Below are 27,990 nucleotides of genomic sequence, written 5' to 3'. Positions count from 1 at the left end.
GTGGCGACAGAGGGAAAGATTCTGGGCATGTTTAGCTTGATGATTTTTTTTTTGAGGGGATGTTTAGCTTGATGGTGATTGCTGAACTGTTGGAAATTAAAGTTGGAACGAGGGGAGCAAAATTGCTGGCATATGCAACGGAACCCACTTGGCACTAGTCCAACCTTTGGTTTTTCTCAGCCAATTGTCCCTATTCAGCCATCCAGGGCCAAAAAAAAGAGAGGCCAATTTGTTGTCTTGCTCTCGATTCCTGCGTGGTGAACGATTCGCGTATACCCTATCAGAGAAGCAGAGCCCACAAAGAACACTCTGCCCACACCATTCACAGCTCGCATCGCACGCGGCGCAACCAATACGCGATTCCACCGGAGCAGCCGGGAGCGCGGAGGCCATGGCGATGTGGGTGTTCGGGTACGGGTCCCTGGTCTGGAACCCCGGCTTCGCGCACGACGCCCGCCTCGTCGGCTTCGTCAGGGACTACCGCCGCGTCTTCTACCAGGGTAAATAATACCACTACCACCTGCTTGCGTGGTTGCGGTTGTTGCATCTCGTCCAATCCCGCCCCCGCGGTTTGTGCCGCCGCTGTTTGATGTATTGATCCCCTACTGATTCTCTTTGGTTCTCCGGTCGCCGCCGGGTGCGGACAGGGAGCACGGACCACAGGGGCACGCCGGAGTTCCCCGGGAGGACCGTCACGCTCGAGCACCAGCCCGGCGCCACATGCGTAACGCTTCTCTCTCATATGTTCTTTGTTGATGTGCTACGCGACTTGCTAATCGTTAATCCTTGTGTTGAATTGAGCATGGATTACATTATGCTTTAAGATGCTTCTTTGTTGTTGTTGTTGTTGATATCTTTATTTCGGTACATCCGTGAAACTGAGGTACTACCGGTCAGCCATGCTAATAAGGAGTAAGTATGAGTTTGTGTATCAGTGATCGGATGAAAACAATGATCATCAGATAATCAGATGTGTACTTGTAATCCTGTATCCTAACTTCCTAAGGTATTTAAGAATGGGCTATAAGGGGAGACCTTTCTGCAGTAATGGTAAAAGAGTGGCACTGAGACTCTCTTGCAGTCCAAATTAAAATGGTCATTGAGATACCGAGATCGATCTGAACTCTGAAGGGTGGTACAAATGGTAAAAAAGGAGCTTGTTTGTGATATGCAAAATGGACTAATGATCTCATAGCTATTTGGCATGTTCTCTTCCATCTTTTTATGCTGTTCTGCAGGCCAAGTAACCCTGTTCTCAGTGCATACATTGAATTTGTAAATGAATCTCTTTCTTTTATGATGTAGTGGGGTGTTGCTTACAAAATTTCAACGGAACAAGATAAGCAGACAGCTCTGGAGGTAAGTTTTCCAAGACGGTAGTTAGGTTTGTTTTGTTCACTAATACTGTGCCATAATATTCAATTTACACAACTATTTCTTGATTGGAAAATCCTGATGTTGCTTGTCTGTTTGTGTGGAGATAAATAGATTGGTCAATTGTGCATATGTTCTTTTCTAGTCCATTGAAATATATGATTCAATATAGCCAAATGATAACTACTCTGAAAATGCGATATTGTCCCAGATGGTCATCTGAATGAACTCAGATAAATGTTATCTAGATGCCATCCCTCTTTATGGGCCTTATGGCAGCCTGAGAACTGAAGTAACAATACCTTAATCAGTGCTTTATAAACTGACTTTCAGTTGCTTACCTTGCTTGCATATTTACCTTCAGATTTGAATTGCAGCATCTGGAAGTAAGAGAGAAGCAATATGATGAGAAGATTTACCTTGATTTGTATACGGTAAGATATGAATAATGAAATTATTCTCTTGTTCAGTAGGACCGAAGGTCCTGGGCCTGGTTTTTCTTACTTGTAAAGTTTACTCCTTCTCTATTCAATGAAATTGGCAGCTTGCCGATTCGTTCAAAAAAAAATTATTCTCTTGTAGCAGAATGTTTGATGTGCAGTTAACTTATTGCTCATATGTCTGGATCTGCAACAGGACTCCTCACCAAAAACACCAGCCGTCAAAAATGTGATGGTGTAAGTGATTTTCTGATCTTCTTTATGACTTACAGAGATTTTGTAATATTAAAAATCAATACTGAAGTAGTATAAATTAATGTTTAATTGATGTAATGTCATGCACGACCAACAGATACTTAGCCACAACAAACAAGCAGAGCAACCAAAACTACCTTGGTCCTGCACCGCTGGAAGAAATGGCCAAGTATAGCACCTACTTAACTTGTAGTATTGGCATATTGCAACTTAATCTGAGGTAAATTTCCATAATAACTTGTGCTATGTATAGGCAAATTTACCTAGCTGAAGGCCCATCTGGACCTAACAAAGAGTACCTGTTCAAACTTGAGGATGCATTGAACAAAATAGGTAAGGTCATCATCTTTGTGTTGCCTTTTTATTCTTTAGAAGATTCTAGCGTGTGTATCAATTATATGTTCTTGGCAGGAGTTGTTGATCCACATGTCCAGGATCTGGCAAATGCTGTGCGCAAGTATCCAGACACTGCGGTATCTTGCTGAAGGATGGCATTTCCCTCCTCTTTGGGAGGGTAAAAATATAACTGAAGGAAGTTAGATCAATTCATGCTCAAACATCTTGGATCTTGTAAATGTGGACAGCTTCTGCCGATATTCTTGTCCATCTGTAGATGGCAGTAGAAAATTCGCAATAAGGATTTAAGTTGGGGGTATGAAAACTGCCACATTACTGCGTTGGGAATTAAACCCTTCTTTTTTACTTTCAAAACAAGATTGTTCTCTACTTATCTTATATTGAAGCATAATCACTGTGCATGGTCTAGTTAGCTGCAGCCTGCAGGCTTGATCACTCGACCATGCTTTGTCGTATAAAATGTTTTATGATTCAAGCTAATCAAAGCATCTCTGAGTATCCAAATAATTTGTTGATGAGCACTAACTACATCAGGCCATAAGCCAGCCACGATGATGATGAATTGATGTATGCAGGGTTTTACAAAGATACTGGTGACGAGAGATCTCATCGCAGGGCGCCGCAGGGGGACTGGACGAAGGTGACCCTGCCGCGGCGAAGGTTGTAGAGCACCTGCATGTTCTGCTGCTGGAAGTTGCCGAGGATGGAGACGCTGCCCGCCTCCGCCCTCCCCACCATCAGGCACATCATCCCGCTCTCCCTGTCCTCCGCGAACAGCCGCGCCTTGTCCAGCCGGAGCCACCTCCCGTCGAACGCCAGCGCCACCGCCGGCACGTACACCCGGTCGAACGCCACGCCGTCGGGCAGGATGAAGCACAGGTCGAGGCCCAGGCTTGACCCCGTCCCGCGCGGCAGCCGGATCTCCACCTCCAGGTCGTTCACCAGCTCGTCGTACAGCGATGCCTCCAGGAACGTGATCGTCGACGCGATGTCGATGATCATTCCGTACCTGTTCGCGTCGCCCACGGCGACCGCCGTCGCGTTCGGGGAGGGCGTCGGCGCCGGCGCCGGCGCCGTCGCCGTCGCCGTCGTCGTCGTCGTTGGCGGCAGGGACATCGTCCTGTCGCCGATGAGCAGGCCGTCGAGGTTGAGGTAGTAGTAGGACGGGTACCGCGGGTCCCGTCTCATCGGGACGGCGATCCGGTTGGTGGCGTTGCGGGCGGCGTCGGCGTCGGCGCCGAGGACGAGCTTCCCGGGGATCCTCGACGCCGGCGGGGGCAGGCAGTAGGCGAACCTCCGCACAGAGAGCTGGGACACCAGCGAGAGTGGGCCGCGGCCGAGGCCGACCACACCGGACGCCTGCGGTGGCGGGGCGCCGCCGGTGCTGGAGGTGCTGCAGCCGAAGGCGACGCCGCGGAACGCGTCCTCGCCGATGACCAGCTTGTCGACGGCCAGGGTGCCCTCCGTCGTGGCGTTGCCGCTGTACGTGTAGGTGTACTGGCACGACTCGTCGTCGTCGTGGCCGCACCGGTGCACGTCCAGCTCATCGCACGTGTCGCTGCTGCACGGCAGCGCGGCGTAGGTGGAGGACACCCTGGGGTTGAACATGGGGTCGACCTGGTGGTAGCAGCCGGTGCAGGGCTGGCACTGCGTCCAGATGAGGTCGCTGGCGGTGTCGATGGCCGCCGTGAACTTGTACGGCGGCGTGCCGATGCCGAGCTTCACCAGGTACTCGCCGCCGGCCGGCATGATGGGCGTCTCGGCCACGACGGCCTTGCGCGCGCTGGCCGCCTCGCCGCGCGCCATGCCGATGCCGGCCAACCGGTACCGGCTGCGCTGGATGGCGCGCCGCAGGAGCTCATGCTCCGTGAGGTTGGCGGCGTCGGCTGCCGAGGCGTCGACGCTGGCGAGTTCGAGGCGGAAGGATCTCGGCGGCGCGCACGACGCCGGGAGGGCGGCGAGCGCGAGGAGCAGCAGCAACACGACGGCGTTCATCGTCGCGGCGTGGCAGTGCCCACTGGCCAGTGGGGGTGACCGCGAACTGGTTCAACTGCCGGCGTTACGCATGTGGGCGGGTGTCGCTTGGACGGACGTATGAAATGGGCTAAGTAAACGAGGATGACCTCTATAAATACGAGTTGTTGCGGATGGTTTTGGGAGCACAGAAAGGTGGTGGTGGTATAGGAAAGATGAACTGGTTGAGAGTAGCAGCAGCAGATGGGCATATGGCATGGCGTCCTTGTGTTCTTTGCACGGTGTGCTTTTTTTTTTGGGGGGGGTACGGTGTTAGAAGTTGTTCGAAAATGTTGGCGTCAAATAGATCTTGAGCAAGAAAGATTAAAACTAATGTTGTGCGGTTCACCCAAAGAGGTGTTGGAGGAGATTTGGAATTTTCCTCATGACAAACAACTGAAGATAATTGCTTTACTTTGGAAATGGTGGGATGAAAGAAATAGAGTAAATTCGGGACAAGGTCAAGTACAAGCACAAAGTATCATGAATGCAATTTATCTTACCCTAGGGGATTTTAATTGTCTAGCTAAGAGAAATGAACTATGGCATAAGAAAGTCAAATGTGAATCTTGGAGTAAACCTGACAATGGTTTCTTGAAAGCAAATATAGATGGTGCTTTTGATCCAAATACAAGAAATGGAGGATGGGGGTGTGTGCTACGTGATGAACTAGGAAACATTTTGATGGCTGCAGCTGGAAATTTGGGAAATCTACAGGATGCTTTACATTCTGAGGCATGTGCTGCAGAGAGAACAATATTTTTAACTACATACTTGGGTATTGAAAGTCTAATTATTGAATCAGATGCTCTCAATCTAGTTTCTGGTCTAAATGATCTTCAGGAGAATAATGGTGTTAATGCTGTCATTTTTAAAGCTATCAAAAGTTTGTTGCTATCTAGTTACAAAGATGTTAGGGTCCAGTTTTGTCCTAGAAATTGTAATGGTGTTGCCCATGTTTTGGCTAATTTTGGAGCTTCCCTGGAACCTAATAGTCGTTTGATCTTGTTTGATAACTTTCCAGAGTTTGTAACTCATCTGGTGTCTAGCGATTTAGCTAGATCATCTTCTGAATGAAATGCACTTTCACGGTCAAAAAAAAAAGGAAATAAGTTTATGTCGTGGTATACCAGCGATCAGGAGCAGCATTCTATTCCCTTTCATCGATGGAATACAGTTACCGACTTTACGTGATGCACAACGATATTCTGAGTGCTGGAGAGAATTATGTTAGCCGTGCTCCTCTTTTTTTTTTTTTACCTGTTTAGTTCGCGAAAAAAAGAAAGTTTTTGGGTGTCACATCGTATGTTTGACCGAATGTCAGAAGGGCTTTTCGAACATGAATAAAAAAATAATTTCATAACTTGTATGGAAACTGCGAGACGAAATTTTTGAGCATAATTAATCCGTTATTAGCACATGTGGGTTATTATCGCACTTATGACTAATCGTGAACTAATTAGACTCAAAAGATTCGTCTCGTGATTTTCTTCCTAACTGTGCAATTAGTTTTTTTTATTGATATATATTTAATGCTTTATGCTTATATTTAAAGATTCGATGCGATATTTGAGGGAAAAAGTTTTTAAGGAACTAAACGGGGCTTTGTAGGGGTAGAAGCTCAACGGTAGCACTGGCAGGAGACGCCCAACGTACTGTACCGATTAGTACCGAGCAAGTTTCTCTAGTTATTCCCCCAAAAAAAAAAGTTTCTCTTATTTCCGTGTTATCCATCACCCGCGAGGCCGCGAGAGAGGCTGTACGGCTCGAGCCACGCGGACCGTGACTCCATGTCCGAGCATTTTTTTTCCTTTTTTTTTTTTGTTGTTTCTTTCCAAATTTTTTTTTAATCTTTTGCACGCCTCTTTACAAATGTAGAATTGAAAGTTCTTAATTTTGACTTAAAAGTTTTCAAATCTTGACTTGAAAGTTTTTAAATTTTGTGTTGAAAGTTTTCTATTTTGAGTTGAAAATTTTTAAATTTGATTAGAAAGTTTTCAAATTTGAGTTGAAAGTTTTTAAAACTGGGTTGAAAGGTTTTCAATCTGGGTTGAAAGTTTTCAAATCTGAGTTAAAAGTTTTTCAAGTTTGAGATGAAAAGTTTTCAAACATTGACTTAAAAAAATTCAAATTTCGAGTTGAAAGTTTTAAATTTTGAGTTAAAAATTTTCAAAATCCGACTTGAAAGTTTTCAAAATCTGACTTGAATGTTTTCAAATTGACTTAAAAATTTAAATTTGTAGTTGAAAGTTTTTAAAATTCAAGTTGGTAGGTTTCAAATCTTTAGTAAAAAAGGAAAACAATGTTGTGTGAAAAAAAAAAGAAATATATCTTGATTGACCATGATTATCAGATATAATCACGTAAAGCTCAGCTAATCACGTTTTTTCTCCTGATTCCTGTGCACATACGGCGGCTTCGTGACCCGTAAAAGAAAAGGGAATAACTGTTGCCACGCGCAAGGAAAACTGATGGGCTGCGCATAAGCGCGTGGGCCTCATGCAGAGCTATGCGCAAAAAATACGCGCGAGTTAAGTAGATGGCGCGTACGCGCTAATTAGTAATTCTTCCCCCCCCTACTCTCCCCTCCAAACCAAAGGCGTCGTTGCGGTCCGCCTCACGTTACACACGGCCACACCGCCACATAGGACGGGAGATGCGCGATGCGCGGCGGTAGCGGCTTTTTTTTTTGTCCGGTGCGGATGCTGGGCCGGCCGCAAAGGCGAGACGCCAATGCGGAAGCGCCCCGCGAGGCCGCTGCTCGAGAGAGTTCTATGGGCCTCGAGAATGGGCTACTAGGTACCAATAGCCCACATGGCGGCCTCGTGCGAGGATGGACGAATGGTTAGTGTCATATGGAAATAAGTTCATTTTAGATCCCTTAACTTGATACGAGTTCAAAGGCTTGCATGGTGGTTTCAGAAAACGTGGCGCCTAGGTGGTTGGTTTGACTTGGTCCTCATCCTATATGGCGATGATGTGATACTGGATGCAAAATATAACAATTAAAACAAAAATGTGGGGCCACAGTCAGTCAAATAAAAGATAAAAAAATAGTGAAACCCATATGTCAGTGTGTTCCACTCCTCTCCATCCTGGACATCAACGCGATGACGCCTCCTTCTCCCCTCTCCCTCCGGGCCATCCATCATCCCTCCTCGAGCTCCCTCGCCAAAGAAGCTGTCGTGTTGTGGTGCCCAACATGTTCAAGATGGACAAGGCGTCGTTGCTCGGTGACGCCATTTCCTAAATCAACAAGCTTCGGGGGCAAAAAGCGGGCCCACGCCTTGTAGGAGATGGTGCGCATCTCTTCGTGAGCCGACTCTACGTTCTCAGCCTCCACATCGCCCTGCAGTGCTCCTCCATACGCTGTCATAATCGTTGTCGCAACCGGCATCATTCTACCTCATTGCTGATGACCACCCGCTCCCACTGTCCACGCCCATGGAGTCCCTCCCACCGTTGGGGTCTGTCCAACTCCACCTCCATGCGCTCCGCGGCTGGTTTGGCGATGGTGGCGCGAAAGGGGCCAAGTCCGGCGACTGCTAACTCTCCATCTACCTCGCGAATAAGCCCGACAAGGTGGACCCCAACAAGGCGTGGCTCTCCCGCTTCACCTGTTGCATGCTCTCCGGCAAGCCACTCGCCACCCCCGTTGTCGCTCGAAACAGAGGGAGATGGAGGAGAGTTTGTGTCACTGACATGAGGTCCACCAATATCTTTTTTTAAGATTGAAATGCCCTGATATGTTGGTCTTATGCTGACTCGACCGTCATATCAACCAAAACCGGGAGTAATACTGCCTTGAAACCAAACGTAACCCCGTTTTGTGGGTTGAAGAACAGATTATACCCAGTATTACAGTTCAACGATGAATTTCAAACTCTTCCGTGTCATATTTGTGGGGCTGTGGGTAGTGGTCGACCGTCTCGTGTTAGTTCTGAGAACCACGGAAATGGTGAGAGTCCTTCAAAACCCTGAGCAGCACTGATACAATGCAGGCATGCCAAGAAAAGGCAGAGATACTGAAAATGAGAAACGAGTTCTCTTGCTATTTTTTCCCTCAATAACCAATGCTTCCCAGAAGGCCAGAACGTAGTAGTTCCCGAACCATACCAAACAAATGAACAATTCGATAATAATTACATCGATGATCGATCGGTGTTGAACGCATATTCGTCTATCCGTCCTGTTAGATGAGTACTACTAGTACAAAGTACATCGTACATACACAAGTACGCGTATACATCACGACTCACGTAACACGGAGCACGTACGCCTACGCGGGCACGGGCGAGCGTCACAACTTGTTGCACTGCACGGGCGCGAAGGAGAGCGTGTCGTGGCCGACGTCGTACACGAACTGGAAATTCTGCTGCTGGAAGTTGCCGATGATGGAGAGCCCCCGGGAGCCCATCACCGTGAGGCACAGCGCGCCGGAGCCGCCGTCGAGCACCATGTAGTTCTCCGCCGGCAGGTCCAGGTCGGCGCCGCCGTCGAAGTGGAACACCAGCCTCGGCACCTCCACCTGGTCCACGCCCTTGGCCGGCGCCCGGAAGCACAGGTCGAGCCCGACGCCCGACCCGTCCGCCGCCGGCAGCGCCATCTGCGCCGCGAACGCCTTCTTCAGGGCGCGGTACCCCTGCACCTCCAGGTAGGTGATCGACGTGCCGGAGTCCACGATGACGCCGCCCGTGCCGTCGTCCTGGACGGCGAACGCCGAGCTCGGGAGGCTGATCCGCGTCGACCCGACGGTGATGGCCTTGAGGGACACGTAGTAGAAGGATGGCTGGCTCGGGTTCTTGATCAGAGGCGTGGTTTGCACCGACGACGCGGCGGCGGAGGCCTCGGAGATGCCGGCGAGGGAGCCGAGGAGGAGCGGGCTGTTGTTGGTGTCGTCGAGGGAGGTGAGGCAGTAGGAGAACTTGTCCAGGCCGAGCTGGGACACCAGCGAGAGCGGGCCGCGGCCGAGGCCGACGAGCCCGGCGCCCTGGGAGAACCCGTCGCCCTCGTTGGTGTCGCCGCAGCCGAAGACGACGCCCGGGAGCTTCGACTTGGCCAGCGTGAACGTCTCCGTGGCGAGGACGCCCTGCGTCGACGAGGAGTCGCCGTAGGTGTAGGTGTAGCCGCACTTGGACGCCGACGTGCACTTCGAGGTGGGGAGGTCGCTGCAGGAGGCGCTGGAGCACGGCACGGTGGCGTAGGTGGACGACGACGACGGGTCGAACACCGGCGTCGACTGCTTGAAGCAGTCCACGCACGGCTTGCACTGCGTCCACACGAGGTCGCTGCCGGTGTCCACGATGGCGGAGTAGGCCAGCGCCGGCGTGCCGATGGACACGTCCATCAGGAACTCGCCGTTCCCGGCGTGCACCGGCACCTGCAGGTCCCCGCCGCCGGCCGCCTTGCTCGACGTCATCGGCACGCCGGTGGCCCGCGCGACCAGCCTCGACATGCGGTGGTGGCTCCGCCGCGCCGCCCGCCGCAGCAGCTGGTGCCTCGAGTAGTTGCCGTGCGCGTCCACGTGCGTCAGGTGCACGCGCAGGCCCTTGAGGCGGGACGTCGTCGTCGTCGTCGCCGCCGTCGTCGCCGCCGTCGCCGTCGCCGCCGCGGCCACGCCGCCGGTGGCCCAGCACGCGGCGGCGATCGCCATGGTCACCAACACAAGCACTCGCGCCTCCATCGATCGCTTTGCTTCACAAAGATGACACGGGAAAGCAAATGCTCAATCCTTCTATTGGACAAAGGCTATAGATATATATATTTGTGACCAAATATAATTATGATTTGGTAGTTATAGTTAGGTTTGCTCTATGACCATACACTGATACACGCAAACCAAGGCAATTTGAGAAGAAACTAATGGGAGAAAAGAAATGGAGACACAGCTGACTGAGCTGAGGTGGAAGCTAAGTAGGATGGGATGTATATATTGGTACCTAATTTGAGGCGGTAACTTTTTGCACTTGACTAAGCTTCCCCTTGGTGCTTGTTTGGTTTGTACTTTGTAAGATTGTATACTTTTTGTGTCACTATGGCCCAAAAATTTGGAGGTACACTTTTAGGTCGAAATGGTTGGGATTTTGGCGAGTTAGTTAAATTTTAGGACCTTCCTGGAAGCTTTGCTTCTAAATACTTTCTAGAAGATGGGTATGGCAGACTCCTACTGGACTCGGATTCTAACTTTTGAAAGCCAAAGACCAGGTGAGCTAGGTAGCCAACATGGAGAGAGGTTGCCTGAGTTGGTGAGCAACCTGTCACCCTTAGAATTAGGCCCCTGTCCATGTTCTCTTCCAAGTAGTGAACGAGCTTGATTCCCTTGCAAGAAACTCTGATAAGGAACTCTCTTGTTTTGTTTTGTTTTTTTTGTGTGTAATATGTACACATTTGTTTTCGCCTATTAACTTCCGAGAGAATCCAACATTTAACTTTGACCGACAGAGATGAAAAATATTTGATACTCTATATGTTTAAACCTATATCGTCAGATCCCAAAAGGAATAGGCGCCAGGTATTTCACAAGAGAGACAAATTTGTCGTCCTCGAAATGGATGGGCAAGTAGAACTGTCTAATACTTAGACATCTTAGTATGAGATATGAGGCTTGTGTTGGGTGAGCAACCTGATGTGCTTCTCTTTATTTTAGTCGCCAAAAGGTGTATAAGGTGAGAAAGGTACGTTTTACCAGCAAATCACGTTATCAATGGCCCCTAAGCATATATCAATGGATCACTGCCGTCCATCTTGTAGGGTCCCATCGAAGTGGACAGGTGCTCAACATATGATGTAAGATTCTAAGTCATCATAGAATCTTATAACACACTACTGGATAACACGAATTGTCATTTAGAAGACATAATAATTTGTGGATACCTGAAAGTAACGTGTATGCTTTGGTGATAAAAAAAAAGTTTGAACTCGACATAAGACAGACACTTACGGTTATCGAAAGATTTATATATTTATATTGGAGGAGAAATAGGATAATCTCGAGGAATTGAGAACCAGTGTACTTGGAATTGCAAAATAGCAACTGCGCAATCTGGGCCATCAATAGTAGCAGAAGCTCATCGGGATATTTTTTCCCAGGAGAGCTTTCGTTCTACAGCGGCCTTATTTAGTTCCAAACTTTTTCTTCATACTTCCAACGTTTTGATGTAACTTTTTCTTCATACTTCCAACTTTTTCATCACATCAAAACTTTCCTATACATAAATTTCCAACTTTTTCATCACATCGTTCTAATTTCAACCTAACTTCCAATTTTGACGTGAACTAAACACACACACCCAGCGTAAAATGTGAACATCAGGGGCTCCCAACAAATCAACTCCGCACTGGGCCAAACGAGCAAATTCAATGAAGTAATGCAAACTTTGAGTATACCAAGAAAACCCTATGCAACTTTCATGTTAAGACCCAGTATTCTTTTCCTTTCATTTCTGATTTCTGAAACAAGGACAAGCATGAGTAGTAAAAAGAAAACCTATTCTTTCAGAGCACCGCACACCTATGTGCCTCCAACACCAGACAGAATTTCATTTAGTATTCCTTCTGGGAAAATGAGGGAGAAAACCTTAAAACCTCTTTTCAGCAGGGAAAATTTTCTACTCATGAAACATCCCCACATCGCTGAAACATCAACAAAAAAACTCAATTTGTTAAGCTAGACAATCATACTGACGGCTGAAGTGGTTGCCGAAAACCATCAAGATACAGCTTCACATCCACAGGTTATCAGCACGATGAGATCCCCAGTCATGTTGCTCGGTAAAATTCTGGCGTTACTGCATTAACCCCTACACTCCTCAAGCTTCTGCTGCAGCCTCACATTGTGACGTAACTACAAAACAGTGGGACATTATGTCATGAGAAAATGATTGACAAGCATGAAATTTACCAGTGTGCATAACAGAGATTGAAGGTATACTAAAATAATGCCCCCTTTGTTTCTTTTTATAAGGTCTACATTTTTTTTCAATCTTGTTGCATAATATAGGGGACTTGCACATGAATGACCATTTCATTGTTTGCCATCATTAAACATCACATCTCTCCTGCATTACATATCTTGTTTCTAAGGTATTTAAATATCGGTAGGAGTCATTTTAGCTCCTTTTGGTTTTTAGACTCTCAAAAGAGGTATGCACTACCAAATGTGATGTATAAGTATGGTTGTAAGAGAGGACCATTGGTCCAGAAACTTCAACAGGGTTTCCAGTGTAGCTATTTTGTCAGCGCTCACTGGATTTCCATTTCAGCATTAACTAAACCCTATGTTTTGGTGATTTAGCAAGCCTCATCTGCAGTACAATGATGATGGTGCCCAACACTTGCTTAGCAGGCCACACTATCAATCCATTTTGCTGACATGGCAAGCCATCCCATTAGACCACCCATGTAAGACTACAAAGTGAATACCAGAATGGGAATCTTCAACTAGATTTTTTTTATGAAGCTGAATGAATGGGGTCAATTTAAGTGCTGGGTCAACTATGAATATTAGTGAAAATGTTTTTAAAAAGTTAAGCCCCTAAACATGTAAATTGTGTATGGGAAGAGAATAAAAAATTATTGCTGAAATTAGCAAAACATAAGAAACACTTACACAATCAGCAATTTCTTCCTGTTTCAGAGGTGGAACTATTTCATCCTCTTTCCAGCCAAGAGAAACCAAGAAAGCCATCTCCTCTGGACTAGGTCTGTCTTGAGCAGGATAGGATTCCTCTTCCCCTGTTCCAATGGGTTCAAACAACATAACAGTTTCATCATCACTACAGTTGGACCCCATGGAGCCATCATAAATTTCTGCAGGTATGATGGACGGAGAGGAACCAGCATTATTTGTATGGGGCTTCATATATACATCTTGTGTGTCAGCAATTTCTGATGAAGAGTTAAAATCCCTGTTGTCAGACAGAACCTCTTGCATTCCTTCATCAAAAACATCATGTGGTTCCCATGGTGGATTGATTTCCTCGTTGTCAGAAAGGTGCTGCTGAGATCCCTCACAAGAATTTGCTTCCTCACAAGAACTACTTCCATGTTCCATACATTTGACTCCAGAATCAAACAATTCAAGACAAGAGTTGTTTTGCTCATCAAGCAATGTAGATGAAGACACAGTAGAAGTGCACGAACCATTCAATGATTTGCTGCGCAGCAACTCAAAGAATTTATGCTTATCTTTCGCACTTGATTTTCTCTCACCAAATGATCCTTGCAGTTGTAAAGGGAGACCATTAGCAACACCCTTTAGCTTTTGGTTGACAATAGGCTTTCTCAGTGGTTCTACTGAATATGATCGGCCTAGAACAGGGCTCGCAGGATTGCTAGTACTTTCTTTGGCAGTATTTACAGTACCATTCTGCTCACGGCTAAGGACTTGAAAGCTTCCTGATTGAGTTGGCTTTACAAGCTCATGTTTTACTGGAGCGCGAATAAAGCTGCCAGAAAGCTGTAATGGCAGTTGCGTTGCACCCTTGACAGGGCCATTAGAATCTCCAGCTCTTGCACCTTTGGATTTTAACTTATCTGAAGAACTTGATACCTGTAAAGCATTTTGAATGAATTAGCGCAAACCAATATGTCACTAGTTCACCACAAGAGAACATGACTCCATAAATAAGTGAAAAAAAATACTGCCAGAGTACAGCATTTGCTATAAGTTCAAAAAGGAACTGCATCTGGGAGAAGAGATTAGTATAGGATCCCACAAAAACACAAAAGATGTGACCGAGCTCTAAGATATTTTATTAAATGCATCCAGATGATCCAGCACAGATCAAGTAATATAGAAAGGGTCAGTTGCAATGCGCTGGAATCTTCATTGGAACCTTTATCAATTGTAGTAAGGCTTCATTCATGTGGTTCCAATCCATGAAAAAGGCGCTTTCAATTGGTTAGCTATCAAAAAGTAGAAAAATATATGCTCACTGGCTACACAGCGTACAAAACTATATACAATTGTGTTTAAGGATATAGCTTTGATACCTCCAATCACAATAAATCAAAAATTAAGAAAGTAAACATAATATCCAAATACTGAAGTAAGATAAATCTGCATGTTATAGTTTAGACTCACATAAAGCTCTAGTGATTGTTTTTCTTTTCCTGAATGTGGAGATTTTATCCTGTAAGAGTTCTATAGTTTTAAAAATGATGACAAATAGCATAAAAGATATTATAGGGACAGGTAAGGGCTGGTTCCTGAAGCAGATAAGTTTTGGTGGATAAGCAAAAAGGATGTGACAAGTATACAGAAGCATTATCACAAGGGATCCAAACAGTACGTTGAAGCAATCAAGGAAGTACTAAATACAAGAAACTTTAACGCTTTAGCTGTTTTCAAAGGCTAAATGCTTAAATCACTTGATAAACAAGATTGAAGTGAGCAATCATAATCTAAACACATTAATGATAATGGTAAATAGAGAGAAACAAAAGGAAATCATTAGTATTGCAACAGAGGCATGAAACTTATAAGAGACGTACAGAAATTTTGTTCGAAGAAGGTGTCCGAGGTCTTAGGATGCACTGCTTCATAGTTCTTTCTTCAATCTTATGAGTATCGATTGATAACTGGGTAAAAAAGAGATGGAACACAGAGCACTAGTTCAATAAAGTGAATGCAGTGGATACATCAAAGGGGAAACACGGATATCTTAAATATTAAACTACCTGGGGTGTTGTCGAGATTTTTAACGGAGCTTGCATCACTGTTTCAGCCATACTTAATGCAGTCCCGCAGTTTGGCACTTCCATCTGCTTACTGGAACCAGTGCGTAACAAAGAAGATGGAACAGGGCAGTTGGTTGGTCCACTAAGTACAGGAACTTCTGCTAGCACTGAACTCCGCCCATCAAGTGCAGTGCCCAAAGGCATACTCTGAATCAGGGTGCTAATTCCAGGAGATGGAACTCTACCTACATCTTGCTTTCCATTCTTGTCGTCAGAACCAAGGTGTGGAAATTCTCGCTCAAAGGAGACACCACCAGAAACCTTTCTTGATACACTACGAACACCATTGTCTAAACTTTCTCCTACCGCCTGATTCAATGTATCTACCTTCAAACGAGTATGATTAAGCCTGTCCCTTTCAGGTCTGCATGAGCTGAATGGCTTGAAGCCATCATACAAGGGATCATCAGGTGGACCCAACCTACTCTCCCAATTACGGGATTCAGAGTCCTTCTCACCCCCCCTGTCCCGGTTGCTCCTTCCAAAACTGGCATAGCCTCTTGACTTTGCTGTACCATCCCGGTCATGCCGTCTAGGTCCAATTGAGCCAGAACTCCTCCGTGAGATGGACTGTTGTGAGCTCCGTTCACGGTCACGACCTGATGATTGGTTTCTTGATGAAATGCTCCTACCTTGATCATCTAAGCATGCAAGAGACAGCTTATTAGAACAATACACAGCAAACCGCAAAATGAAAAGCAATTTCCCTAGTAGTTGATTCAAGCATATGCACACAAATGATAAGCTCAATCATGCAGCCTTGTGTTAAACCAATTAAGAAGGCATTAAAACAACAATAACTGGAAACAGCAAATTTCGTAAACACTGAAGGCGAGAAATAACATTGAGCAACCAACAGGAAGAATATACATCATCATGCTTACATGATGATTGCCCAATAAAGCCCAAGTTACAACAGGCAATAAAATATTTTGAGTTTTAACTAAAAGGCCCCAATAACAGAAATAATTTCCATATAAAAGAATCTCATACTCATAAACAGTTACTGCAGTTAATTTGTTACATGAACTGAGGTAGTTTAATAGACACCAATATGAGGTTGATATCTAAAGTAATGTCTCTCAACAGGATTCTTTAACTGCCTACCACAATTGCTATACATTTGTAACACAGTAAAATCTCTAGGTTTAATGTAACATACTAAATAAGCACTTTGTGGTCTAAACATTAGACTTAACATGACGAACAGCCACAACAATGCATATGAAGAGTTGAACAACGACCTTTGTCATAAGAACAAGGTAAAACCACAATCTGGAATTCCTCAGTAAGTCACAAAAGGAATGGACTTAAAAAATGCACAAATGAACTTATGAACCGCACCAATCATCCTAACTTAATAATCAACAGCCACCGCAACATTATACAATGCTACAAAACATACCCGCCGCTAATCTCACAAGCAGTATACAATCAATGCTAACCATTATATGTCATGCAATAGAAAGTCAGCATTGAAAGCGAGCTCACCAGCGCGCGGCGAAGAAGTTCCAGTCCAGAGGCTCGTGGCAGCCACTGTGCCATGCCCCCGCACCAGCCATTCTGGCTTCAGCGAGGGCTCACCTCGGTCCATGCCGGGCCTGCGCCCTCACCCCCCTAAACTTCCACCAGCACCAGCAGCGGGCGGAGGCGCGACAGCGGCCACTGATCCAATCCGCCGCCACAACACGATCCCCACACCACCACGGCGCGCAACAGTTGCACGGCGAATCCCCCCCACCCCCCAGCCACCCACCACCCCCGGCCGGGGGCAGCCACGGCCACCACCAGACCCTACCCTCCGGAACCAAACCCTCAAACCCTAACTTCCACCACCACCACCACGACCTCCCTCACGCACGCACGAACGCGCGCAGATTGGAAGAAAAAAAAAAACGAACACGACGAGTTGGGGTGGGGGAAAACCGCTCCGCCCCCCTCTCGAATCCCCCAACCCCCGTATCAATCCACCGCGACGCGATTGATCAAGCGGGACGCGGCCCCCGCAGTGGGGGGAGCAGGGGAGGGGCGGGGTCGAGGCCCCCCTCGGCCGGCGACGACCACTCCGGCGGCGCCCTAATGGGAAATCTGCGGAGGGCGGCGGCGGCGGCCAACGCGGTGGTGGATTGGGGGTGGAGAAAAAATCGCGAGGATTCGTGGGATTTCGGGAGGGTTTCAGGGAGGGCACAAGAGAGGACTGGAAATCTGGAATTGGGGCGACGATTTCTGGACGGGATTTGTCTCTCCGTTTGTTTTCTCCTTCTCTCTTTTTTTTTTTTTTGTTTTTCCGTGGGAATTTTTGTGCTGGGGTGGTCTTGTGAATTCCGTGGGGGGAGTGTCCTGGGTTTGTGTGGTGTGCTTGTTCGTCTCGGCGAAGGAGAGGAGAAGAGGAGGAGAGAGAGAAACCCTATGCCTGTTTGTCTACGCTCCCTGGTGGCTGACTCTGCGCTGCCTTTCAACTACCCTCTACTCGGATCGGACGACGGTTGTTTTCCTCCTATCCACCACTCGTTCACGCACCGGATGGATTTTATCTACGCACACGATTTAAATTGGTACTCTTTTCTATGTCAAATGGAAATTGCTATGACAGCATTACATTTGAAAACTTTGCTTTTGTAACTGCATATGTCAAATGAAAATTGCTATGCATCTGATCCAAATGTGCAATCTATATATAACCAGCGCCTGTATAGATACAGGTGTTGTTTACTTGGTCTATATAGTAAGAAATCCGATCACCTTTATTGGTGGATGACTCTGAGTCGGATGCGGATCGTACAATTCGGTCGTACGTATAGCGGGATTCATATCGAATATAGAAATTATTTTTATTGATTATTACTCATCCCGCCAAACAAGTAACTGGAATATAATATAAATGAGTATGTGTTGATTATCTCAATTTTAAAAGAAGATATAACAATATCGCTGTTGTGAATAGAACTTTCTTCCACACAAAATTTCATGTTTGAGCCAAATGTAGAAGGAAGACCAACATTATACTTTTTATTAGGAGGAAAACCTTAAAACTATAAGTATAACTGCAACATTATCCATACAGTAAATAAAAAAGATCACGTTGGGCCGGGGCTGGCAGATATTTCGGCCCAACACACCGTGGACAAAAGCCTTTCCGCTTCACGGGCCCTAACTCGGCCCATTCCCCCGAGGGAATGTGGTCCGTTTATCACGAAGGAGTGACCTCCATCGAGGCATCGCTCTCTCTCTCTCCTCGCGTGACTCGCGCGTGCCCTCGCCGCCGCCCTCGCCCACGCCGCCTCCCTCCCCCGCGCGCAACAGGCGGCGACGGTGCCGTCGCCGTCGTCCGCGGCGGCGCGATCGCCCCCGAGGATCCCTCCGCATCTAATCCCCTTACCCCGTCGCCCGCACCGCCCGTCGTCCCTCGCCGGCCGCTGTCCACCGATCCGAGGTATGAGGCGAAGCGTGTCCCCCCTTCCGTGGCTGTAGATCCAGCTGTGATCGGTAATTCGCTGTATTGTGCATATCTTGGAGGAGAAAGTTGATCCACTGCGCTTCCGCTACTGATCCGTAGCACATTTTTTGTTCATGTATTTTACAACTGACTGCATTGGGGGCTATCTGTCGTTCGTCGAAGTACTCATTTCGTTCCATCTCTGCATTTTGCAATTGATGAATTGAAGTTAGATGATCAGTTCACATATCACATTTTCAATGCTGTATAGTACTATCCAAATGGCGAAACTTGACAGTTCCGAGTTAGATTAGTTATATATAATATGTGCTTCATGTTTTCTTTTTAGGAAATGATATAATATCTTGTCTTTGCTTGCCTTCTGAAATGCATTTTATACTCTCTTTTTTTTTTACCCCTTTATTTGTTATCAGAATGCAATTATTCCATAAATATTGTGATGTGCGTGCTTTATCTGCTTTATTTGAACTCTAGGTTCTGTTTTTGTTTGCACCAATGATTTGCATGGTGCTCTGTCATTGTTAACGTGGGAGCTATGAAACATTTTAACTTGAAAGTATTTGATAGTTTGAGGATGACGATGGATCCTCATTAAATAAAGTGTACAAAGTACTGAAGACTTACAGATTATGGAAGTGCAAATCACTGCAAATTGTTTAGTGCTTCTACCATGTGAAGCAAACAATATATGTGAATAGTAGCCTGTGCCTGAAATAAGATAGCTTTACGACACATAATTTGGAAGTTATATGTAAGCAAAGTCATTAGAATAAAGATATAGAATACGACCCAGAGTATTGCAATTTACAAAAGAAATTGATTGCTTTCATTATGCATGCATTATAGCTTCTGTAAACCACAATATTCTAAGTGCAACTTCAATTGCTGTTTTTTGTGATTTTCCTATTAATGTTTGCATGCTACTAGAGAATGAGGACAGACTTTTCTTGTTCACTGGACGTCTAGCTGAATATAACTATATTTTGATGCAATTGTTCTATATCCCTTTTCACAGTTTTCTCAAGAAATGGCTAGAGCTCCAAGAGACCGTACTCTATCAAGCCGGCGTGCTAGTTCAGCTACCAGTGCTGTACCTTCGTATTACCAGAAAACAAAAAAGGCATCCAAGGAAAATGGATTGCAACTAACCTCAGAGAAAAAGGACTGGAAACGTGCCACTTGCTCAATATGTTTGGAGCATCCACATAAAGCTGTTCTCCTCCTCTGTTCTTCTCACAGCAAAGGTTGTCGTCCGTACATGTGTGACACCAACCGTCAGCACTCTAATTGTCTTGAGCAGTTCAAAAATGCTTATTCGAGGGGAAAGCCAGCTTGTGAATTATCAGATGCAGTGGCACAAGCTAGCAAGAAGCCACAGGAGATGGAGCTTGTGTGCCCTATCTGCCGTGGGGATGTTAAAGGATGGACAGTGGTTGAGCCAGCCAGAAGATTTCTCAACCGCAAGAGGAGGACTTGCATGCATGAGGGATGCTCTTTTGGTGGATCATACAGAAAACTCCGCAACCATGTGAGGTCCAATCATCCTTCATCAAATCCTCGTGAAATCGATTCTGCAAGCTTAGCTGAGTGGAAGGAGCTTGAATATGAGAAGGATAGGCAGGATGCAATAAGCATAATTACAGCATTGAATCCAGGGTCAACAATCTTGGGGGACTATTTCATTGACCCCAACAGTGACAGCAACGACTCGTTTGACTATAGCTCTGACTCTTTGACATTCTCAGATAGTGATCCTGGAACTCAGCTTAATGGTTCCACTAGTTCTCGAAGGCCCGCTCGGATTATTCCTAATGCCCGTGTAAGATACTAAAGGGCCACAATTGACAGCTGAGAAATGGAACCATTTGAGCTTCAGCATTCTATCCTGTCCATGACGTGCTCTGATGCACTATAGGATGAATGGAGTGGCGCGTTTGTGAATGTCGTCTGGTTAGAATTTCATTCCCTTTTTTTTATCAAAGTAAATTAAGAAACAGGTTAGGCTAAAGACCACAGTTTACTTAGTCGGTATTATGTCACGGGAAACAAAATGTAAATCCTGGTCTCGATTATGGTTAGTTAAGCAGTTACATGTGTTCTTCTTGTCCAGTGGATCTGCAACTTTCAGTGATAACAATGTGCTAGCAGTTCTGGTGATTATTCTCTTGCAGCTAACCAGGTTTTTTTATGCACCTAACCAGTTTGATTGCAGGTTTCAGAAACTTGCCGGCTACTTAAATCCAGGCACTTGCGACCTGATTAATCTGCCATCATGAGCAGATTTGAAGCAGTAGTAAAAACTGCTCATCAGTTCAGCAACTGTCTTTAGCACGTCATCGCATCAAATCAACCACAGACGCTAATTCTCACACCATCGATCATCAGCACTAGCTGTTACAGGTTTCTCGTATAATATCGATCTATGCTTGATTTACACATTCAGATGTGACGAAATCTACATGATGCAACTGATGGTGCATGCATGCATCATATCCCTGACCCTTGGTGAGCCATCATTTTGGGTCATATGCACAGTTTGATTATCTGCCCTTTGATCGATTAGGATATGCCAATGGTCTTCCCTAGCAGCCACATGACGAGCGAGAACTCGATCATGAAGAGCGCGTGGAGCCATGTCCGGTCGACGACGAAGCCGAACACCGTGATCCCCGCCCTGTTGTTCTCCAGGTAGGTCACTGAAAAAACACCATGACCAGCTACAGTGCTAAGTACAACCAAGCTAACACGGGAACCTTTTAATCACCAGTTGACTAGAATTCGAATCGACTATGACGTAATAAGTTATAGTTTATTTTGTTATCTTTGTTATAACTTGTAGAATTCAAAATTGAGCTTGCATGTTTGTGTATGTGTATTTATTTTAGTCTATGTTGCATTTTTTGTTTAAAAAAATCATAACTATTTGGTTTAGTTGAGTACTCCCTTCGTCCTACTAATATAAGGGATTTTAGAGGGATGTGATACTGTCTATTATCTTAGTACTAAAATGTGTCATATCCCTCTAAAATCTCTTTTATTATGTGATAGAGGGAGTATAAAATAAACGAGATAGCACGTCCACGTACCTAGAGCCTGTCTCTTCTGGAAGGAGATGTGGGTGGCATGGAACGACACGATCTTGGTGCCGTCGAGGCCGTCGTCGCTCGGGGACGTCTCGTCCTCGGACTCGTCGCCGGAGGACGACGCGTTCGGCGCCGGCTGGGGGACGACGGGGCCCGCGGCGTGTAAGTAGCTGGACGCCTTGATGGGCGTCCTGGGATTCTCGTGGTCACGCTCCTGGCTGTTGATGGTCGCTTCGGCGTGCCACTGCGCCGCGACGCTGGTGATCGCCTGCGTCTTGTGCGTGATCTTCGCCGCGCTGTGGAGGCAGATCAGCAGCCCGGTCACGAGGCTCAAGGAGCAAAGCTGCGGAGAACGGACGCGAGACGCCGCAAAAACGGGGTGATTTTAACCTTGTTGGGACGTTGGATGGATGCATGGTAGTAGAAGTATAGCAAGCTAGCTGCTCACCGCGAGCTCGCCGGAGGTGGCGATGTTGACCTGGGCGTGGGGCCTCGTGGCGGCGAGCAGCGCGGAGAACTGGCTGGCCGTGACGAGGAGGAGGCAGGAGACGATGAACTTGCGGTAGCGGTGGCTGATCCGCCGGAGCTGCTCGCGGATGCGGCGGTGCTGCCGCAGCACGTCGGCGACGTCGGCGCACTGGCCGAAGTCCCTGGCGAACCCGGTCATCCGCAGGATCTGCAGGAAGCATATGATCCGGAACAGCACGCACGCCATGAAGAACATGGCCGTGCGGTACATCCACGACGCCATCTCCAGCGCGCACGCCGCGGCGGACCACCACAGCGGGAACGGCCGGTTCGCGCAGTACCAGTACACCTTGTACGCGGCGTCGGCGAGGAAGCAGGGGAGGACGAAGCAGGCGAGGAGGCGGAAGGACCCCGCGAGCTCCACGGTGTAGCCGGCGCGGACGTCCTGGGAGTCGTGCCGGAGCCTGTCGAGGTAGAGCAGCCGGCGCAGGCCGCGGCGCCGGACGAGCCTGGAGAGCGTGAGGTAGGCGAGCGCCGCGGAGAGGGTGAGCGACGCCTGCACCTGCCCGTCGTAGGCGCGGCGCGGCAGCGCGGCGCGCGCCGCCGCCGGGACGGCCACGGCGAGCAGCGTGAACACGAGCCACGACGCGACGGCGCTGGAGCCGTCCGAGTGCTCGACGCACATCCACCGCAGGCACGACCGGAAGCTGCCCAGCTCGTCGCGCGCGTGCGACATGGACCTCGTGTACGACCCCCTCCACCGCAGCAGCGGCGTCGACGCGGGCTCGATCATCGCCTCCCTGGCCGCCGCCGGCGACGCCGTGTCGGCCATCGCGCTCTCTCTTTCCCGCGCTCGTGCTCGTCCCTGTCCGGCCTTTAATTATACCTCTCGTTTTTACCGGTCGCCCTGGTGTGTAGGAAAGCCTAATGACCTGACAAAACCGAAAACATTTACGGTTTATAGACAACAGAGCCACATAGTTAACCAACACATATTACTCGATCCTACCCTTGCCCTATCCCGAATGGAATTTGTGAAGCTGTTTAATTAACATCTGATCTTAAAAACAAATGGTGCAACAAACGGAAAACATTTCAAAAATTTCAACAACTATTTAGGGTGTGTTTAGTTCACGCCAAAATTAGAAGTTTGGTTGAAATTGGAACGATGTGATGGAAAAGTTGAAAATTTATGTGTGTAGTAAAGTTTTGATGTGCTGGAAAAGTTGGAAGTTTGAAGAAAAAGTTTAGAACTAAACTCGGCCTGAGATGCCTTTAAAATCCTTCTCTCCACGTCGTCTTCATGGCTGGGTACAAACTTACGTATCGTCGTGTACTGTGGCTAAAATAAATCAAAAATAGACAGCTGTTCGTCTCATCTTTAAACTGACAGCAACCGGCATGCATATACACCGCCAACGACCACCGAATCAAACAAAGAACGATGAATTGATCATGAAGCTGCCGATCGAAAGCCTGAAACATCAACAACACAAAGAACACAATAAACTTTGGTGTTGGGCAGAAACACTCTGCAAACCTGTCGGCGCCAGCTTGCCGAGAAGGGAAACGGTGGGAAAAAAAAAACAGAACAGAGAGACGGATCGGAAAGGAGGCGAGATGGAAAGGAAAGGGGAGGGGAGAGCTTGCCCAAAAGCTTGTTGACCATTTCGCGGTTTATGATATATCGAGTTTAATTGCAATGATGGCCACATGACGGCCACTACCACCAGCTGCGGCTGCGTGGCTGTTCGTTCTAGCTTTGCTTCCGTTTGGGCTCCCTTGTCTCCTCTTTTGGGATGGGCTCAGTGAACACCTAATCAAAGGTTTGTGTGCTTAATTAGGGGATTAGCACACATGTCACTATGCCACGGGAGCCGAATCTCTGAAGCAGATACGAGTTCTCTCTTTTTCTTTTTTTCTTTTTTTTGTCCAATGTCTGAAATTGCTCACAGAGTACACAAAAAAGTCTGAAATCAGCTGTTGTTAGGAACAGTTAGAGATGAAAGATAGAACAACACATAGCACACTATATCACTTCCCTGAAGAAGTCTGTGTCTGAAGAATTCATACAGGCAAACAACATGTGGTGCTGTAATTATGATATGTAAGTTTCACGCCATGGCGGCTACGGTTTGGTTTAGAATAAGAGGTCTATTCACGTTTTAATTTGGCGAGGTTAGCTGATGATCATAGTTGATAATGCAGAGCCAAAGAGAAAGTGGGTATACTGAGATGCCAAGTTGCTGCAGGTTAGGGGACAGCATGATCCGGCTAAGCCCCAAAGGCGCCTAGCTACTCTCCCCTTTGCCGAGGCTTAGAAAATTGGCTCAATCACAAAGGCCCAAAAGGCGGCGCCTTTGCCTCGCTTTACAATCGTGCAGCACTGTCCTCTTCTACTGCACCCGCATGCCAATTGCCTCTGCAAGCCTGCAGGCCGCAGAGCGCGAGGCGACGACGGAGCGGCGGCGGCGGCGGCGCGGTGCAATGCAGCTCTTGTCGGGGCGGAGCAAGAGGCCGGAGCGGAAGAGCGGAGGAGGAGGAGGAGGAGGCAGGGACCATGCGGCGGTGATGGCGAAGGAGAAGGCGGCGGGAGCGGGGGCGAGGCAGAGGAACGGCAGGTGCCGGGCGCTGTGCTGCGGCGCGTCGCGGCTCAGCGTGTCGTCGTCGGCGTCGTGCTCGTCGGTGGAGTACGCGGTGGAGCAGCGGCTCCCGCCGCCGCAGTCGATGGGGCTGTCCAACCTCGCGCACGGGATGGTCCAGGCGAGGCTGCAGTCCATGATCGACGCCGCGGCCGGCCGGTCGTCGGCCGCGTCGCGCCCGCGCCCGCTCCCGCGCCATGGGACGACGGAGACGGCCGCCGAGCGGCAGGTTCAGCGCGGCGGGCCTTGCCGTTGCGCGTGCGACTACTGCGGCGGCCACTACGACGACGGCGGCGGCGGCGCGTCGTGCGGCCAGAGGAGGCCGTGCGTCGTGCTGGTGGCGGTGGACAGGAGGACGAGCGACCCGCGGGAGGAGTTCCGGCGGTCCATCGCGGAGGTGATCACGGCGAAGCGGATGGCGGAGCCGGCGGAGCTGCGCGCCCTGCTCAACTGCTACATGTCCGTGAACGCCCGCGAGCACCGCGCCGCCATCCTCGAGGCCTTCCACGAGGTTTGCTCCGGCCTCTTCTCCCGCAAGCGCTGACGCGCGCGGCAGCGAGCCAAGCGAACCTCGTAAACCGGTCACTGCAAATCGTGGCCGTCCGTCAGAAACGGACCTAAACACTTCAGGGAAGTGTTGTTGTAGATCCAAATAAAAAAAATGCAAGTTATCTTCCCTTTAATTCGTTGAATTCGTGTTTTCTGCAACAATAACGTGCTCAAGCATGATGTGCATGCCTCGCACAAATTTTTTATGTACATACATATTTCAGTGTCTGCTCATGTTTATCTGAATCCTTATGGGTTTCAGAACTTCATCAGAAGTGCAGAGTCCTGGTTGATATCGCTTGCGTGTTTTCTCCACATTATAATATGCTGTTGCAAACTCTAATACGATTACACACGATGATTAACTTTCGGCATGCTTGTACTACATAGTTACTGTAGCATAAAGAAGGTTTAGTACGCTCCCATTTTGAAATTTTATTTTGGTCGTGTTCCCACCAGTATTTTAAAAAATTTTTAACCCGGTCTAGCAAACGCCCTTGGTTTTGCCGGCGACGAGCGGGACGCTCTTGCGCACGGGCACGGCCTCGCTCTTGACCACCCTGACCGAGGCCTCCTCGCCGGCGGTCCGGGCGGGGCCGAGCTCGATGGTGAGCTGCACCCTGGGCACGGGGGCCCTGGCGGCGAGGTCCATCTCGTCCAGGGCCATCCTGACGTGGGACAGGAACCGCTCGGCGAGCGGCCGGCCGAAGTCCTCCCGGACGACGACGCGGAGCACCGTCATGTGCTCCAGCGCCGCCGGCATCGTGTACGCCGGCACGATCCACCCGTACCGGCGCAGGCCCGACGACAGCCTGAAGGCCTGCGCGCCGGCGCCGTCCTTGAACGTGAAGGCCACCAGCGGCACGCCCTCCTCCTTGGAGATGATGGTGAACCGCCCCGTCTTCTCCAGGCCCTCCCGGAGCGTCCTCGCGCTCTCCATGCAGTTCTTCATCACGCTCTTGTACCCCTGCAACAATCAAACAACCCAACGGTTCAATCAAACTGAAATAAATGTGCACAATTTCAGAAAGAATTTTGCGAAATTTCAGTTATGCCGGTGTGTTCCGGTAGGATGTGCATCCGGCCAAAAAAAATCGAAATTATAGGAGTTTGACATAAAATTTTCAAAATTTTAAATTCGAAATTTTGGGGCAATTAGTCTCAGTATACCTCAAATCCGAGTCGAAGAAACTGGTAATATTGCGCAATAATCTGACTGGACCCTGCACAAAAATGAACTTGCCAAGTCACAAAATGTACTACTCCACTCTATATATGTACGGATCATTTAATTCTGGAAAAATAATTTCGTGCCTTTGGAGAAGTTGAGCGTGAAGGTTGGCTGGTCGGCGCCGAGGTAGTTGATGTGGAAGATGAGCTCCTCGGGGAGGTCCTCCTTGTTGCGCCAGATGACCCACCCGACGCCGGCGTAGACGAGCCCGTACTTGTGACCGCTGACGTTGATGCTCTTCACCAGCGGCAGCCGGAAGTCCCACTCCAGCTCCGGGTAGATGAACGGCGCGATGAACCCGCCGCTCGCCGCGTCGACGTGGATCGGCGTGTCCCAACCCGTCCGCTTGTTCTTGGCGGCGAGGAGGTCGTTGAGGCGCCTGACGTCCTCGAACTCGCCGGTGAGGGTGGAGCCGAGGATGGCGGCGACGCAGATGGTGTTCTCGTCGACCATGTCCACGGCCTTGACGGGGTCCATCACGTAGCAGCCTTCGGTCAGCTTCACCTCCTTGAGCTCCACCTCGAAGTAGCGCGCGAACTTCTCCCAGCACACCTGCACGTTGGCCCCCGTCACGATGTTGGGCTTGTCGTGGGGCTTCCCCGCCGCCTTCCGCCGGTTCTGCCACCGCCGCTTGAACGCCAGCCCGGCCAGCATTATGGCCTCCGACGACCCCACCGTGCCCACCCCGACCGCCTTCTCGCCGTCGCCCACCGGCGCGTTGAACAGCCTCGCTATGATGTTCACGCACCGGTTCTGCAACGCCAGGGCCATCGTCGTCGTACGTCAACCACAACGCAATGCAACGAAAGGATATGGAGGAGACGAGGGTATATGGTTTGGTTTGTTTGATTGCTTGCCTGGAGCTCGGTGGTGACGGGGTACTCGTCCATGTCGGCGTAGTTCTTGTTGATGGCCTCGAGGATGAGCCTGTCGCACTCGGGCTCCATCCAGGTGGTGACGAAGGACGCCAGGTTCAGGCGCGGGCTGCTGTCCAGGAGGAGCTCGTCGTGGACGATCTGGTACGCGGCGTCCTTGGATATCGACCTCTCGCCGAGCTCGTACCTCGGCACCGGGTCCTGCACGTACCTCGACGCGAACACGGCGGCCGCCGCCTCGCTGCCCTCCTCCACCGCCTCGACGTGCGTCAGAACCATACCTACGCACGAGTGATTCGGGTGTTCCTGCGACGTAGATATGCTACGTACGAGATTGGTGTCTCTCTCTGCACGTCTCGTTTTGGCCACCCTGTGTACATGCGGCTACACGCACTTATATACTGGACTCCCAGGTCAGCTAGCTTGTACTACTACCTTAGAATGTGGCTTGTGCTTTGCTTGTCCCATGTTCTTGCTGCTGGGTGACTCTGCTTCGGCCTGAATTA

The 27,990-nt window shown here is 48.6% G+C and overlaps 8 protein-coding genes across 9 annotated transcripts; 3 read left to right on the top strand and 5 right to left on the bottom strand.

Annotated features, from left to right (window-relative positions):
- Window positions 1-229: 229 nt before the first annotated feature.
- On the top strand, window positions 230-2,933 carry LOC127769652 (gamma-glutamylcyclotransferase 2-3). Its single transcript, XM_052295263.1, has 8 exons — window positions 230-500; window positions 648-724; window positions 1,306-1,359; window positions 1,752-1,808; window positions 2,011-2,051; window positions 2,167-2,238; window positions 2,323-2,402; window positions 2,481-2,933. The coding sequence occupies exons 1-8, from the start codon at window positions 392-394 to the stop codon at window positions 2,552-2,554; spliced, it is 564 nt and encodes a 187-aa protein (XP_052151223.1). The 5' UTR covers window positions 230-391; the 3' UTR covers window positions 2,555-2,933.
- Window positions 2,911-4,590, bottom strand: LOC127769650 (aspartyl protease 37). Its single transcript, XM_052295261.1, has one exon. It carries the CDS (start codon window positions 4,419-4,421, stop codon window positions 3,033-3,035), a length of 1,389 nt encoding a protein of 462 aa, XP_052151221.1. The 5' UTR covers window positions 4,422-4,590; the 3' UTR covers window positions 2,911-3,032.
- Window positions 4,591-8,589: 3,999 nt separating this feature from the next.
- On the bottom strand, window positions 8,590-10,320 carry LOC127769651 (aspartic proteinase nepenthesin-1-like). The gene has a single exon (XM_052295262.1). The coding sequence runs from the start codon at window positions 10,120-10,122 to the stop codon at window positions 8,740-8,742; it is 1,383 nt and encodes a 460-aa protein (XP_052151222.1). The 5' UTR covers window positions 10,123-10,320; the 3' UTR covers window positions 8,590-8,739.
- A 1,500-nt stretch (window positions 10,321-11,820) lies between these two features.
- LOC127769649 (uncharacterized) lies at window positions 11,821-17,593 on the bottom strand. Of its 2 annotated transcripts, XM_052295259.1 has the most exons (5): window positions 16,671-17,593; window positions 15,120-15,820; window positions 14,934-15,020; window positions 13,048-13,989; window positions 11,821-12,282 (listed from the first exon to the last, which is right to left on the bottom strand). In XM_052295259.1, the coding sequence occupies exons 1-5, from the start codon at window positions 16,771-16,773 to the stop codon at window positions 12,232-12,234; spliced, it is 1,884 nt and encodes a 627-aa protein (XP_052151219.1). In that variant the 5' UTR covers window positions 16,774-17,593; the 3' UTR covers window positions 11,821-12,231. The 2 variants fall into 2 exon arrangements, with proteins under 2 accessions (XP_052151219.1, XP_052151218.1); XM_052295258.1 differs by lacking the exon at window positions 11,821-12,282 and having other exon boundaries at window positions 12,294-13,989.
- Window positions 17,594-18,374: 781 nt separating this feature from the next.
- On the top strand, window positions 18,375-20,734 carry LOC127769574 (uncharacterized). The gene is made up of 2 exons (XM_052295170.1): window positions 18,375-18,612; window positions 19,652-20,734. Exon 2 carries the CDS (start codon window positions 19,664-19,666, stop codon window positions 20,465-20,467), a length of 804 nt encoding a protein of 267 aa, XP_052151130.1. The 5' UTR covers window positions 18,375-18,612; window positions 19,652-19,663; the 3' UTR covers window positions 20,468-20,734.
- Window positions 20,735-20,988: 254 nt separating this feature from the next.
- LOC127769573 (uncharacterized) lies at window positions 20,989-23,219 on the bottom strand. Its single transcript, XM_052295169.1, has 3 exons — window positions 22,168-23,219; window positions 21,723-22,062; window positions 20,989-21,332 (listed from the first exon to the last, which is right to left on the bottom strand). Exons 1-3 carry the CDS (start codon window positions 23,017-23,019, stop codon window positions 21,196-21,198), a joined length of 1,329 nt encoding a protein of 442 aa, XP_052151129.1. The 5' UTR covers window positions 23,020-23,219; the 3' UTR covers window positions 20,989-21,195.
- A 1,243-nt stretch (window positions 23,220-24,462) lies between these two features.
- Window positions 24,463-25,675, top strand: LOC127772312 (uncharacterized). Its single transcript, XM_052298340.1, has one exon. It carries the CDS (start codon window positions 24,597-24,599, stop codon window positions 25,371-25,373), a length of 777 nt encoding a protein of 258 aa, XP_052154300.1. The 5' UTR covers window positions 24,463-24,596; the 3' UTR covers window positions 25,374-25,675.
- On the bottom strand, window positions 25,665-27,843 carry LOC127772310 (glutamate decarboxylase 4-like). The gene is made up of 4 exons (XM_052298339.1): window positions 27,467-27,843; window positions 26,693-27,362; window positions 26,549-26,601; window positions 25,665-26,345 (listed from the first exon to the last, which is right to left on the bottom strand). Exons 1-4 carry the CDS (start codon window positions 27,761-27,763, stop codon window positions 25,863-25,865), a joined length of 1,503 nt encoding a protein of 500 aa, XP_052154299.1. The 5' UTR covers window positions 27,764-27,843; the 3' UTR covers window positions 25,665-25,862.
- Between the last annotated feature and the right edge of the window lie 147 nt (window positions 27,844-27,990).

Source organism: Oryza glaberrima, chromosome 4 (assembly GCF_000147395.1).
Source record: "Oryza glaberrima chromosome 4, OglaRS2, whole genome shotgun sequence".
Classification (NCBI taxonomy): Eukaryota; Viridiplantae; Streptophyta; class Magnoliopsida; order Poales; family Poaceae; genus Oryza; species Oryza glaberrima.
The sequence above is the reverse complement of the archived record's forward strand: the minus strand, read 5'-3'. Positions and strand labels throughout refer to the sequence as shown.